The sequence below is a fragment of the Mytilus trossulus genome, chromosome 1 (genome assembly GCF_036588685.1).
Source record: "Mytilus trossulus isolate FHL-02 chromosome 1, PNRI_Mtr1.1.1.hap1, whole genome shotgun sequence".
Lineage (NCBI taxonomy): Eukaryota > Metazoa > Mollusca > Bivalvia > Mytilida > Mytilidae > Mytilus > Mytilus trossulus.
In genome coordinates this window covers 66,094,635-66,108,413 of record NC_086373.1, presented here as the reverse complement: position 1 = coordinate 66,108,413, position 13,779 = coordinate 66,094,635, and the positions used below count along the sequence as shown (strand labels likewise).

Sequence of the window (13,779 nt, the reverse complement as noted above, 5' to 3'; positions counted from 1 at the left end):
ATTATATACCTCGTATGGCCGTTACGTCTTGCATCGATAATTATTAGGGATGGATTAATTCGATCATATAATAGAGTTATATACTGTTCAGATGCCAGAATTTCTACCTTTCATTAATAAAAGAATATTTAGCTATTTACTGTCGCAGTGGACAAAGTACAGGTACTTTGAACTGAACTGACTTTTTTCTAATTTTAAAATTATTAATCTATTTTCCCGCCAAAAGTCAATTTGGAAAATTTGAGTTGTCCCCCGTGTAAACTTCCGTCGTCTGTCATATGATCTCCCTTGAACGATTAGCACACGGTGCAAGATCTCAAAGTTTAAATGATGTTACTGCTGAATTGAAGAAATGTCATTTAGAACTTTCTTAGAGGATAATGTCTGGGTAAATAATAGATTCATTCAAATCCATAAAAACGAACCACAATTTGTTTAAGACATGAGAAAAACAAAGAAAAAGGTTGTTCATGAACGAAACTGAACTTCCGAACTGACCGAAGCCGAAGTCCTAAAACAGGGCAAATCGGCATTCAAATACTTATTTTCCAACTAGAGTAGTTAACATTCATGGCATTTAAAAGGATTAATCCCATAAAATTCACATATTTTACAACAACAGGAGATATGAGTAATAACATCAATGAGACAGCTATAATAGCCTATATATCCAAGAGGCAAGAACACGAATAATAATTAATATTGATCATTATTCGAGGAATAAACCACCATTCAGTTCCAAGAATAGATAAATGACCATTATGTGTGCACATGTTTCATAGATCAGAGGAGTTTGAAATGCTAGCAATAACGAACCGTGTAAAAATATGCCAAACTAGACTATCACAGTAGATCTTCTCTCGAGCTCTAAAGTTATGCCAAACTCGACTATCACAGTAGAGCTTCTCTCGAGCTCTAAAGATATGCCAAACTCGACTATCACAATAGAGCTTCTCTCGTGCTCTTCGAGAGAAGCTCTACTGTGTTAGTTGAGTTTGGCATATTTTTACACAGTTATTGCTAGGATTTCAAACTTCTACTGTGATACTTGAGTTTGGCATATTTTTTCACCGTTATTGCTAGGATTTCAAACTCCTGTGCATAGATATGTATCATCAGATTAGTATGTTGTCTGCAAGTCGATTTGTACCAATTAGCAGGTTGTCTGCATATGGACCATAATTTGCTATTGGGCTCGTTTCCTATAACTATAGAAAAGTGATAAAAATGTGTATTACTGTAAGAAAAGTTGTAAGTACATATAAAAAAGCCTTGATTTTTATCAACATACAAGTGTATGCTACTCTTCCCCAGAAAAAAATTTGAAATTAACAAATTTCAAAGATTATACGACCGTATTTTTGTGTCGTTTCTCGCGTTACTTATTGCTTCCGAACTGCATAACGCTGACTGATTTATAGATAATCGTCACCGGCAAATTCGTAACTTTTGCTTTCAAATAATAAAGAACATCGACCAATAAGAATAGTCAGAAGAAAATGCTGAGAATTATAAGTATTTCTGTAGCAGGTGTAAGAACAGTGGTGTAACTTTGGAGTCTGATTTCGTAACGCAAATTTTAGATGATGTAATCTGCTTTGTTGTAATAGAATTCTTTATAACAATATGCAAATATGAACTGTTGGGAGATGTTCAAACAGGTAAATCAGAGAGGATTTACATTCTAGATAGTTCTGTTTTTCGTAATAATTAAGTTAGAAAATGACGTTATCGTTATGCGTTACATTTCACACGAAACAGAAGTCCAGTTATTTCCTTTTTTTTAATTAAAATTGTTTGTCTATTCATTTCCAGTCATACTTGAAACATGTGACTAACATGTGATCACGCCATTACCGCCGGATTTACGAAATACTAGGTCTAAACATCGTTTTTGTTTCCAACGGGATGTTAGCAAACATAATCTGTAGACTTGTTTCGTCTTGTTTAAAAGAGGAAAATACAATTTTCAAAGAGATTGCGCCGGGGGTCTATTATTTTTCCTATGTGCATAATGTTACATACGATCCTGTGTGAAAATAAATGCCCAATGACTTGACAAAATCGATTTCAGATTTGACAGACGTTAGAACACACTTCGTTTCCCGATAACGATGTAAAGAGTCCTTGGAAAATTTAATCGAAATTACGTCTCTTATCATTGTACCAATGCTCGTTGGATTGATTTTACTTCAGCAGTAAATTTTACTGGATATTTTAGGTGAATAAATATAATTTAATAATAAATACATGTTAATATATTGTTACACTTGGAATGTACAAAGTTGGTATCTTTTCACAATTTTTAATTATTTTTTTTTATTCATGTTCTGCAAACACTTATCAGAAACGCAATAAACTTGTCAAAGGAGAAGTAAACTTTTACCATGCATGACTTGAAAGGAAGTACTTTATTGATTTTAGCCCACTAAAGTAGGTTAAAATGTGGAAACCATGTAGATGGTGTACAGGTCACAAATATCACATGGTGCCTATTTTAAAGATTTCCAAGTTAAAAGTTTTTTTCTTTACTGGAGTTAAAGAATTTTACATTGCCAATGATTTGGAATAAATTGTATATAACTAGAATTTCAAAACCAAATATAAATACATTTTTTTGGCTTAAACATCAAGATACAACGATTATGGTATCCTGTATCAATGAAGAAACGGTGGAAATTTCTGAATAAATTTACTAATTGTTTTCAAAACAAGCACATATTTCATTTTGTATTTAGGAGTTTTATAATACTGTTACATTAAAGATGGATTTTAAGAAAAAGTATACTGTTCAGATTATTTTAAGCAGATTTTGCAATAAAATAAAACTTGAAAAATGCTTTTGGTTTCTTATGGTTTCCTGTCGCATTTAAAAAATACTTTAATTAAACATTGAAAATACATTTTAAATATTAACATGAAGCAAGTAACACTTGTAATTGTGTTCATTTATGTCTTTTGAAATATATTGTGCAAAATAAAGAAAATAAAGATTGGTTTCCTGTTTGTTTTCCTGTCACGTAAATGGTGAATCAAAATGTATTAATTTTTTCTTGAAAAACTCAATTGTTCCATTAATACTATTCTAACACCAACACAACCCACAGAATAAAAGTTAAAGTTTTAGAACTTATAAAAAAGGATACCAAAAGAAACCACAGGCAGAATACCAAATTATGGTCCATATTGGTATTGTAAAATATCAGCTATGAATCACAATTGCAATATGACGCATTTTGTCGAGTGAGATCAGCGAACGAGATGGGACAACATCCCTAATGTGCCTCGAAATGAGGAACTCAAAAGTCACGTGTAAAGAAAAAATCTCTGTAGTGATATTGGACATGTTTCTATTATTTACAAATGACTGAACTTAACTATTTGTGGTGATTAGAAAAGTAGAGGAACATAGAATAAATGTGTAAAAACTATGGAGCTATTAAATGTGTTCAAAGTATTAAATTTTCAAAGAACTAATTGTGTTAAGGTAGCAATACACAGTTAGGAGTTTAGTTTCGCATTATGGCCCCTGTGGATTTTTCAAATAGGAAAGTTATTGTGTAATAAAATTCATTTTTAGACAGATGAGTGCTAATTTAGCCTTCAAAGGTGGTTTATAAGAGCATCAAGATTATTTTTTACATGTTTTATGGGCTGTTTTCTGTTTGACAATCCGTATTTTCATAGCTAGACCGTCCATCGGTCCAGAAATTAATGTACTGTTTACAAACACTCTTTTTCTACACGAAGTTTTTGATGCATTTTTACAAAAAAATGAGATGAAAGACATATGATTTTCATTGGATCTGCTGAATGATATATGTACACAGTTTCAGAATAGGTATTACTTCAAGCAATTGAAATTCTACTTTAAGTCAAATTTTGGGGAAATATGTGACATCTTTCCCCCCCTTTTTGCAATATTTTATAACAAATACATGCAGATTGTTGCCATAGATACACCAAAAAGAAATTATATTTTACCATTTTATATACTGGAAATAAAATCTATGGAAGATTCTGATTACATACATATGCCCATATATGACACAAACAGTAAGCTTGATATTGCAAGAAAGCAATGAAAAGGGAATGGTAAAATTCATAAGGGCAAATTTTAGTATTTTTTCCTAACTGTTTATTGCTACCTTAAAAGGGGATATTTTACCACAAGGAGCTGCATTACAAAAGGATGTTCGGTGTATGCTAATTTACAGAAAAAGTGATCTCACTTCGTACCCCGAAAATTTAACCACATATGTGAAAACGTCACAGCTTTGAAACGAGCTATCATACATACATATCCAAGTTTACGATATGGACTGAGCTACAGGAAAAAAGATTACCATAACCGCCTATGTAAACAATTAAAGATTTTGACACAGATAAAACAGACTTTACATATTGTGTCAAGCAGCTCATATTTTACAACCAGAAGATATGCCTTGATAACTTCAGGTCAAACTTATTAATGTTGGTTGAAATTCAAACATGATGATGTCGCTGATATGTCCTGGTCAAAGATCTTTTAAGGCAGAATCAATGTATTTGACTTCACAAAGCCATACATTTTTTTTTGGTAATTCACAATTTTATTAGGAGCTGAGCAGAGTGATATAGACAGTGGGAGGACTGATAAAACTTTTAAGTCATATGAAACGAGTGATTGGGGAAAAAGGATATGCTTATCCAATTCTTGAATTTTGGATTGTCTATTATGTCTATAGTTGTTTTAATCATTTAAAATTATTTACAGGTTCCAATAGTAGCTGGTGTAGTCCTATTGATTGCTGTAGTTATTATTATTTATTGCATGTGTACCAGATGCAGGTATGGTGTATTTTTCATTGCCATCCTTTTAAAGAGTCCAAACTGCTATGACTACAATCAAACATGGGCACCATCATTACAAAAATTAGAAAAGTTACAGGAAAATTCTGTGAAATGTCAATTACTTTTCAAAGTTTGGGGAAATGATCAAGGCATTATCTACAATATCATAATTTGATTTAACAATATTTTGACATGTAAAAAAAATAATCATAAATATATGTATAAAACCTGTAAGGTAATACCATTAATTTGGATATTATACCCCCATGAAATGTATTAAGTGTTATTTTAAAGATACACTTATTTACTATATTTTTAAGGGAAACAGTGATAAAATACAGCTGGGGCAACTAATTTCTATGTAAAAAAAGAAGACAAAAATACTAACAATAATCACAAAAAGTTACACAGATTTTATGAAATGTTCAGGACTCACTAAGTCTTTTGTCTTGTATTTTTTTTTAGCATGAGTGGCAAGCTAACTCATGCGTAAAAAATATTACAAGACAAAATACTAATAGTAAGTTATGAACATTTTAGTACTTACGATCTACTTTAGTCAAATATGTTTTGTGAAACATGTGAAATGTGCCCCAAAAATTAAAAAAAAAACAAATCAAGATGAACTCTGATGCTATACTAGTAACACTCGTGTTGCTTTCATTTCAATATCGTTTTAGAAAAGTACTTGTATATCAAAGTACATCACATATAAAAATTAGATATAGACAAAAGAATCTGACCTTTAATATGAAAAATACGTTTTTCTCATAATAGACGATGTCGTCGCTTTGACTACACAGCTTTGAGGGATGAACAGTCACTACCACAGAAAATCAGATTTGAAAAAACTCAGCAGGAAAACATTTTGAGAGGTAAGATTTTTTATCGTTAGAAATTTTAGATGAAATAGATGTAAAGGTTTTATAATTTATTTGACAATTAAAAATAATATTTTAAAAGTCTTTTTCAATGGAAAATTTTGATATAGCAAAATTATAGCAAAAGATGCTTTGTTCGTGAACTTGAATCACAAGCATTGGATGAATGAGAATTCTTGGCGCAGTAGATATGTCTTTGGATTTTTTTTTTTTTATAAGAAATGTATTGAACAAATGTCAAACTTTTGTCTTTGAAAAATGTAGTAGAAACAATGAGAATTTGGAAAATATTTTGACAATACTGTATTGGATATGTAGTTTGAAAAAACAAATATTGGAAAAAAAATGGGGTTGCTGAGCAAGCTATTGAAAAACTTTCCCTAGAGAAAAGCTGTATGAATTATGAAATATTGTAAATGTTACTTAGATATTAGATATAAGACTTCTGGAGATTTGTTCCTTCCAAAGAAAGTTGTTTTTAGCAAAAAATATTCTTTCCTATAATAGATAGCTAAATGCTTTAGTTATAGACATTGAAAGATAATATTTTATTTTGAATTGTAGATGAAGCATGGATGAGTTGTCAGTTTTATATGAGATCTAATCCACAATATGATTCCGTCCAAAGAATGGAAAATATTGGTAAGTCTCAAGTTTTATGTTGCTTGTATTGTGATCATCTTATAAATGAGAGTGGATGTGGCATAAACTTTAACCTTTAAATGAATAACCAGTGATCATTCAAAAGGCACCTCATTTTTAACTACAGGAGACAGGAACTCACATGGCAATAACAGGGACACATGTCCTGTGATAAGCTTAGATCTATACCTTTTATTGACAGGAACTTAATATTTTTATGCCCCACCTACGATAGTAGAGGGGCATTATGTTTTCTGGTCTCTGCGTCCGTTCGTCTGTCTGTCTGTCTGTCCGTTCGTCCCTCCGTCTGTCCCGCTTCAGGTTAAAGTTTTTGGTCAAGGTAGTTTTTGATGAAGTTGAAGTCCAATCAACTTGAAACTTAGTACACATGTTCCTTATGATATGATCTTTCTAATTTTTAAACCAAATTAAACTTTTGACCCCAATTTAACGGTCCACTGAACATGGAAAATGAAAGTGCATGTTTCAGGTTAAAGTTTTTGGTCAAGGTAGTTTTTGATGAAGTTGAAGTCCAATCAACTTGAAACTTAGTACACATGTTCCTTATGATATTATCTTTCTAATTTTAATGCCTTATTATATTTTTTATCCAATTCATGGTCCATTGAACATGGAAAATGATAGTGTGAGTGGGGCATTCATGTACTTTGGACACATTCTTGTTGTACATGTTATAACCTGTACAAAATTGCAACTTGTACACGACATATACAATATATGGCTTAAATAACACATTTTAGTATTGTTTGTTCATGTGTCCTTGTTGTGATGATTTTCGGTTTCCCTAGCATGCATTTTCCCTTAAATGCTTATATTTTTACGTCATCGTTCTATGATGACAGTTAGCTCATTCATAAAAATATTTATGACACAGGAGTAAGATCTGAACAGCCTAAACAATATATTCATATTTTACCACGGATGTGTACTCAAAAAAGTATTTGAAGAATGTCATGATAGAATGTAAGTTCAGAAATCATTGCATGTATTTTAATTGTGATTTTTCCTGAATGGACAAAAATGTTAGTTTAACAATTGAGACTTCTTAAAAATCTGCATACAGGTCAATGTTTCAATTATTAGAATGTTAGTTTCTATTATTCTGATAATCACCAAGACACATTATTTGCATTAAAAATATTGCAATAATTTTTTATTGACCGTATTTTTTTGGGTAAATAAGTTTTTGCACAGTGAGTTAATTGTAATTATCTTCTTGTTTTTCAGGTTCTAGATTTGGTCGACATTGGTTTAGTGTCAAAGACAGCATGAATAAAGAAAATGTTCTGACAATAACACAACTGTGTTCTAACATACCTATACCATTCAGTTCATCAACAAGAAGAACATTAAAAGAATTGTTTTCAATATTAAAAGTAAACTATTTCTTATTTTATTTATATGAATTGTAATGTTTTTGTTCACTAAGAGGCTAATTTTTAACTGTAAATCTATTGTAGAATTAGATATTGCACATTTTGTTGCATAACTTGGCTGTTGAGGGACCTAAATTTGCTTAAATCTAAGCCATATGAAACTTGGTGGATATTTGTTAACCTGTTCGCAATCTAAGTACATATTCTTGTTTTTATATTAAAAGAAATTTGGTATTTTTTTTGTCTCATTGGTAATCATACCACATCATCTTTTTTTTACATTGAAAAAGATGTGGCAACTAATCTTTTTGTCAGAATATTAAAACAGATTTTCTAATCATTATTTATTGCTTAATTCAGATATTGTTGTTTAATTTTTCCAGCATCCGTATGTTTTCCCGACAACAGATATAGATTTTGTAATAGACCAGAAGCTTGTTGTTGTTGTTCAGCCTGTAGCAAGCAGAGGGTCACTTAAAGATTATATTTTCCAGGTAAAATTGTATACCTTGTTTCTGATTCTTTCAGATAGTATGATGAATTGTAAATGTTGGTTTTATGCATTGCACTTTCTTGCCTCAGCAGGACTATTAAAATTCTGAAAATAATAACTTTTCTGCATGTTGGAAAAGTTTTAAAGACCAAATTGACAGTATTGAGAACAATTTTCTCTGAATCATGTTAGTTTCGGTGAACAATTGAAAAACGCCACAAGAAGAGCATTTACAATGAACTCTAGCCTATGTACCCTGAGGTTTTAAGTATGAAATCCTTTCATGGTGAGGTGTGTTTGACACTGATTAAAATTGACAAGGATTGCCATTTTTTTTATAGAAAATTGTGATAAAGTATGTGTACAATTGGTTTACTCCATTAAAAAGCTGACCACCGTAATATATCAGCCTAGGAAGTTGCAAGGGAATTTTTACAGCAACAAAGTAGCAAACATCCTAAATCTTGTGTTAAATATTAAACCAGTATACCAGTAAGTTTTAAAAGATACCTTTTGTTTCAGTCTAACAAAAGTTAAGGTATATGAATGATGCAAAAGCTCACATCTAATCACATCTTGTTACTTTGAATTTATTTCATTTTGTAAATTTTTAATTTCCATTTTTATCACTTTCAGAAACGCTATTCAGGAAGTTACCAAGATAAATATTTCCACAAAACCAAAGGATTAATAAATACTCAAGTTAAACTTTTTGGGAGACAGATTTTAGAGGTAAAAATGTATTTTGAATCTGATTTTGTACAACTGTAGGCATGATAAGGGCCTTTCAATAAGATAAAAACTCTTCAATTCTTTTAACTAAAGGATTAAAAAAAAAATTGAAATAGTAAATTGACCTTTGTTTAATTTAATTTAACCAAAGAAATATTTTTATCTATAATACTGCATTATATTTTAAATACAGAAAGGAATTAATATATATAAAGTGTCAAATAAAAATATACAAATTACTTTATAAAAAATGTCATGATATTTTTTTAGGCATTACTGTATTTAGACAGCAAAGGGTTTCCAACACATGGGCATTTAACCTCTAGTAATGTTATGATATCTGATGGATGTTGCACGTGAGTTACAGTATTTAATTTTGACCAAATATCAATGTAGCAAAGACATTATTTGACTGTTGGTATTAATTTAATAGATTATTCAATTTTGATTTCGGACATTAATTGTATTGTTTGATTAGTGTCTAACACCACCATCAATACTATTGTGCTTTTTCATGATGATCAGTTTTTTTGGTGAATGAACTTGAGTGTCAGGAGAGAACAACCTCCCTTCAGTAGAAAAAACTGACAATCCTAGTCAATCAAGATTGGAGTTGAGTGCACCTGCCAGACGACAGGGTTTCAAACTCTCAACCTCAGTGTTGACAGGCTAGTGATGCAGTAGTTACTTTGCTTAAATAATCATTGATACCTTTATATAATGTTCATTTTAATGAAGTATTTTCTTGAAGTAATAAGGAGAAAAGAGCTACCTAAACACAGATTTTACGTATCTATTTCTGTTCCATGTTTTATTAGTGTCAAGTCAACATCTGGTACATGTATATGAAAAATGTGGCTTGTAAAAACAAAAGTAAAAGTTTTTGACAAAGAAATTTTACACAAATAAAGATTCTAAGGCAGATATAAGTATGCTAATTTTGCACACTTCTAATGATGAACTGTCAATCTGACAGTTTATGTCAGTATATCGAAATTGTATCAAAAGTCAAGTATAATACTGTTGATATGCTAATCAATGTTCATATGATGCCAACTGATTACCATGATTGCCTTTTGTTACAAGTTTAGTCTTAAGGAATCAAATTGTGCTCAGATAACAAATGTCAGGCATAGGTTGCTTGATTAATGTAGTAATATAAACTTTTTACATAATTTTAGTGTTATCTGTAGGTTGGCTGCCATAGAGAATTCATTCCTAGGATATACATCAAAACTGTATCCACTCATACAGAAAAAAATTAGTAAACAAATAGATGCCATAGACAGTGTCTGTTTTGGTAAGTATGTTAGAATTGATATTCATATATAGTGTTTTACCCGACACCACAGTGTTGCAAAATTAACTTTTCTATAGTATACCGAGCATAGTCATCCATAGAAAATGTACAATAAATATATATACGGTGTTAGAAAAGTACACAAAAAAGAGAGGCATATGAAGATATCAGAGGAACTTTCAAACTGTCTAAAATAAACTGACAACATCAAATCTAAATACTTTGTATGAGACTGAGAAAATTGCTCTTTGCTCTGGTCGTTATCTCTTTGAAATAATCCCCATTTCCATTATTAGTTTTATATTTTACCATATATTTTTGGAATCAACATAAAGCAACCAATGATGTAACACTAGAAGTGACATTCAGTAAACCAGGAATAACAAATTATCTCCCTTATCAAATAAAAGAAATTAAAAAAACATTTGTTTTTGAATTTTGTGTAATTACTAATGTAGGCTGTCATATGACACCTGAAAATTTGTTTTATAACCAATTGTCTCCCTTATTTCAAGCAAAAGTGTGTGTAGTTTTGGAATCAGTGTATTGTAAGCAGACAAATTGTTCTAAACTGGAAATTGTTTCCTTTTTTTAGTAAATTATAATATAGAAACCTCATAATTTTGGAATCAGTGTTAAGTTAGCTATCTTTTGATTAATTCAAAAGAAGCAGATTATCTCCCATATTTGATAAAAAGATTTAAAAACATGTGTTGATTTGAAATCAGTGTAAGCCAAACTTTCTCCTAATCCCTTGAGTGACCTTTAGATTAAACAATTTTTCTCCACTATTTAAAAAAAAAACCAACATATTAGTTCATTGAAACAAAAATGAAAAAAAAAGTGTGAACTTGTAGGTATAGAACCTTCAATTGTCAATCATTTGAAGATTTGTAATTGGGTCAATACTTTTAATTGTTTTACATAGGCAGTAGTGGTAATGATTTTTTCCTGTAGCTCAGTCCATATCGTAAACTTGGATATGTATGATAGCTCGTTTTGAAGCTATGACATTTTTATACGACCACAATTGAAATTTTTTTCGTCGTATATTGCTATCTCGTTTGCGTCGTCATCGTCTGTGGCATCTGAATACTTTTAGTTTTCGCACTCTAACTTAAGTAAAAGAAAATAGAAATCTATGAAATTTTAACACAAGGTTTATGACCACAAAAGGAAGGTTGGGATTGGTTTTGGGAGTTTTGGTCCCAATATTTTAGGAATTAGGGGCCAAAAAAGGCCCAAATAAGCATTTTCTTGGTTTTGCACTATAACATTAGTTTAAGTAAATAGAAATCTATGAAATTTTAACATAAGGTTAATGACCACAAAAGAAATGTTGGGATTGATTTTGGAAGTTTTGGTTCCTACAATTTAGGAATTAGGGGTAAACAAAAGGGCCCAAATAAGCATTATTCTTGGTTTTCGCACAATAACTTAAATATTAGTAAGTAGAAATCAATGAAATTTAAACACAAGGTTTATGACCATAAAAAGAAGGTTGGGATTGATTTTGGGAGTTTTGGTCCCAACAGTTTAGGAATAAGGGGCCCAAAGGGTCCAAAGTTAAACTTTGTTTGATGTCATCAAAAATTAAATAATTGGGGTCCTTTGATTTGCCGAATCTAACTGTGTATGTAGATTCTTAATTTTTGGTCCCATTTTCAAACTGGTCTACATTAAGGTCCAAAGGGAACAAAAATTAAATCCTTGGGGTTCTTTGATATGCTAAATCTAAAAATGTACTTAGATTTTTCATTATTGGTCCAGTTTTTAAGTTGGTCCAAATCAGGATCCAAAGTTATCATATTAAGTATTGTGCAATAGCAAGAAATTTTCAATTGCATAGTATTCAGCAATAGCAAGAAATCTTCAATTGCACAGTATTGTGCAATAGCAAGAAATTTTCAATTACACAGTATTGCGTAATAGCAAGAAATCTTCAATTGCACATCATTGGGCAATGGCAAGTATTTTCAATTGCACAGTAATACGCAATGGCAAGAAATATGTAATTGCACTATACATTTTGTATTGTGCAATAGCAAAAAAATTTCAATATTCTTTGAAAATTTTAGTTATCTTTCTTTGTCCAGAATAGCAGTTGAATCAACTTAAATAATTGTTTTATACAATGTACTATGTATATTCACTTTTACTACCAACTGATAAATTAAAACAATCTCTACCATTCAGTACTTTTTACATTTTAATATTTTATTATGTATTTAAATGAGTAGTTATTGGGGCCATTAGAAATTTGAATTGAGATCAGGAAAGGGGGACGTGAATTTTTTTTTAATTAATATTCAACAGCATAGTGAATTGCTCAAAGACGAAACAAAAAAAATAAGTTCATTAGACCACATTCATTCTGTGTCAGAAACCTATGCTGTGTCAACTATTTAATCACAATCTAAATTTAGAGCTGAATCCAGCTTGAATGTTGTGTCCATACTTGCCCCAACCGTTCAGGGTTCAACCTCTGCGGTCCTTATAAGCAGCTCTGCAGAGCATCTGGTCACATATGTGGTTAAATATTCTGGGTGCGAAGTGAGGTTACTTTTTCTGTAAATTAGCATACCCCAAACATCCTTTCGTGATGCAGCTCTTTGTGGTAAAAAATACCCTTTTTAACACACTAAGTTCTTTGAACACATTAATAGCTCCATAGATTTTACACATTTATTCTATGTTCCTCTTCTTTCTTATCACCACAAATGGTTAAGCTCAGTCATTTGTAAAAAATAGAAACATGTCCAATAACCTAGCAGAGATTTTTTCTTAACATGTGACTTTTGAGTTCCTCATTTCAAGGTGCATTAGGGATATTGTCCCAATTATTAGATTTTACATGGTATTTCAGGTCATTTGTTTTATGAGATGTGTACTGGTAAACAACTACTGACAGCTCACCCAACACCAGTAGACTTGTCTGAGTGCAAAAATCCTGAAGCTGTAAATGTAAGTTAAAATCTTCTAGCAACTCTAGGGGCAAGCTTTTTATGCTGCTTTGGAGACCCATTGGTGGTCTTTGGCTGTTGTCTGCTCTTTGATTTGGTTGTTGTCTCTTTGACATATTCCTCATTTCCATTCTCAATTTTATAAATTGCTTGATATCAATGAATATCATTGATCAATTTTTTGGTCTGTTCTGTTTCTCAGGTAATATTAACAATAGGATCACTTTATTTTGTGTATGGAATGATTTTTAGGTTTATACTTGTCTGTCTGGCATGAACCAACTGACAGTGACCACATTTTCATAAAACATTAATGATGTTTACTTTATTTGATGCATGTTGTAAAACTTCCATATCCTAGACTTCCAACATGAATTCAATGATAATTAGACTAGTTGAGATATTTATAGATAATGTTACATAAGTAATACTATATGCAAAGAAATAAATTAAGCTTCTGCACTTTTGTCTTAAGTTGGATGCTTCAGTAATTGTTCTGTAATTTTTTTTTCGAATACTATCATGTCATTGTTAATTT

General features: G+C 30.9%; 1 protein-coding gene across 1 annotated transcript; it reads left to right on the top strand.

Annotated features, from left to right (window-relative positions):
• Window positions 1-271: 271 nt before the first annotated feature.
• Window positions 272-13,251, top strand: LOC134690105 (slowpoke-binding protein-like). Its single transcript, XM_063550114.1, has 10 exons — window positions 272-388; window positions 4,757-4,830; window positions 5,611-5,708; window positions 6,279-6,356; window positions 7,605-7,753; window positions 8,137-8,247; window positions 8,883-8,978; window positions 9,249-9,334; window positions 10,160-10,278; window positions 13,145-13,251. The coding sequence occupies exons 1-10, from the start codon at window positions 353-355 to the stop codon at window positions 13,249-13,251; spliced, it is 954 nt and encodes a 317-aa protein (XP_063406184.1). The 5' UTR covers window positions 272-352.
• Window positions 13,252-13,779: the final 528 nt, after the last annotated feature.

What these genes read in the sequence shown, in the direction of transcription:
- LOC134690105 (XM_063550114.1), top strand. Translation starts at nt 353, where the DNA reads ATGTCATTTAGAACTTTCTTAGAGGATAATGTCTGG. An exon ending in TGCATGTGTACCAGATGCAG is followed by an intron (nt 4,831 to 5,610) that starts GTATGGTGTATT and finishes TTCTCATAATAG; the next exon opens with ACGATGTCGTCGCTTTGACT. An exon ending in CCAAAGAATGGAAAATATTG is followed by an intron (nt 6,357 to 7,604) that starts GTAAGTCTCAAG and finishes CTTGTTTTTCAG; the next exon opens with GTTCTAGATTTGGTCGACAT.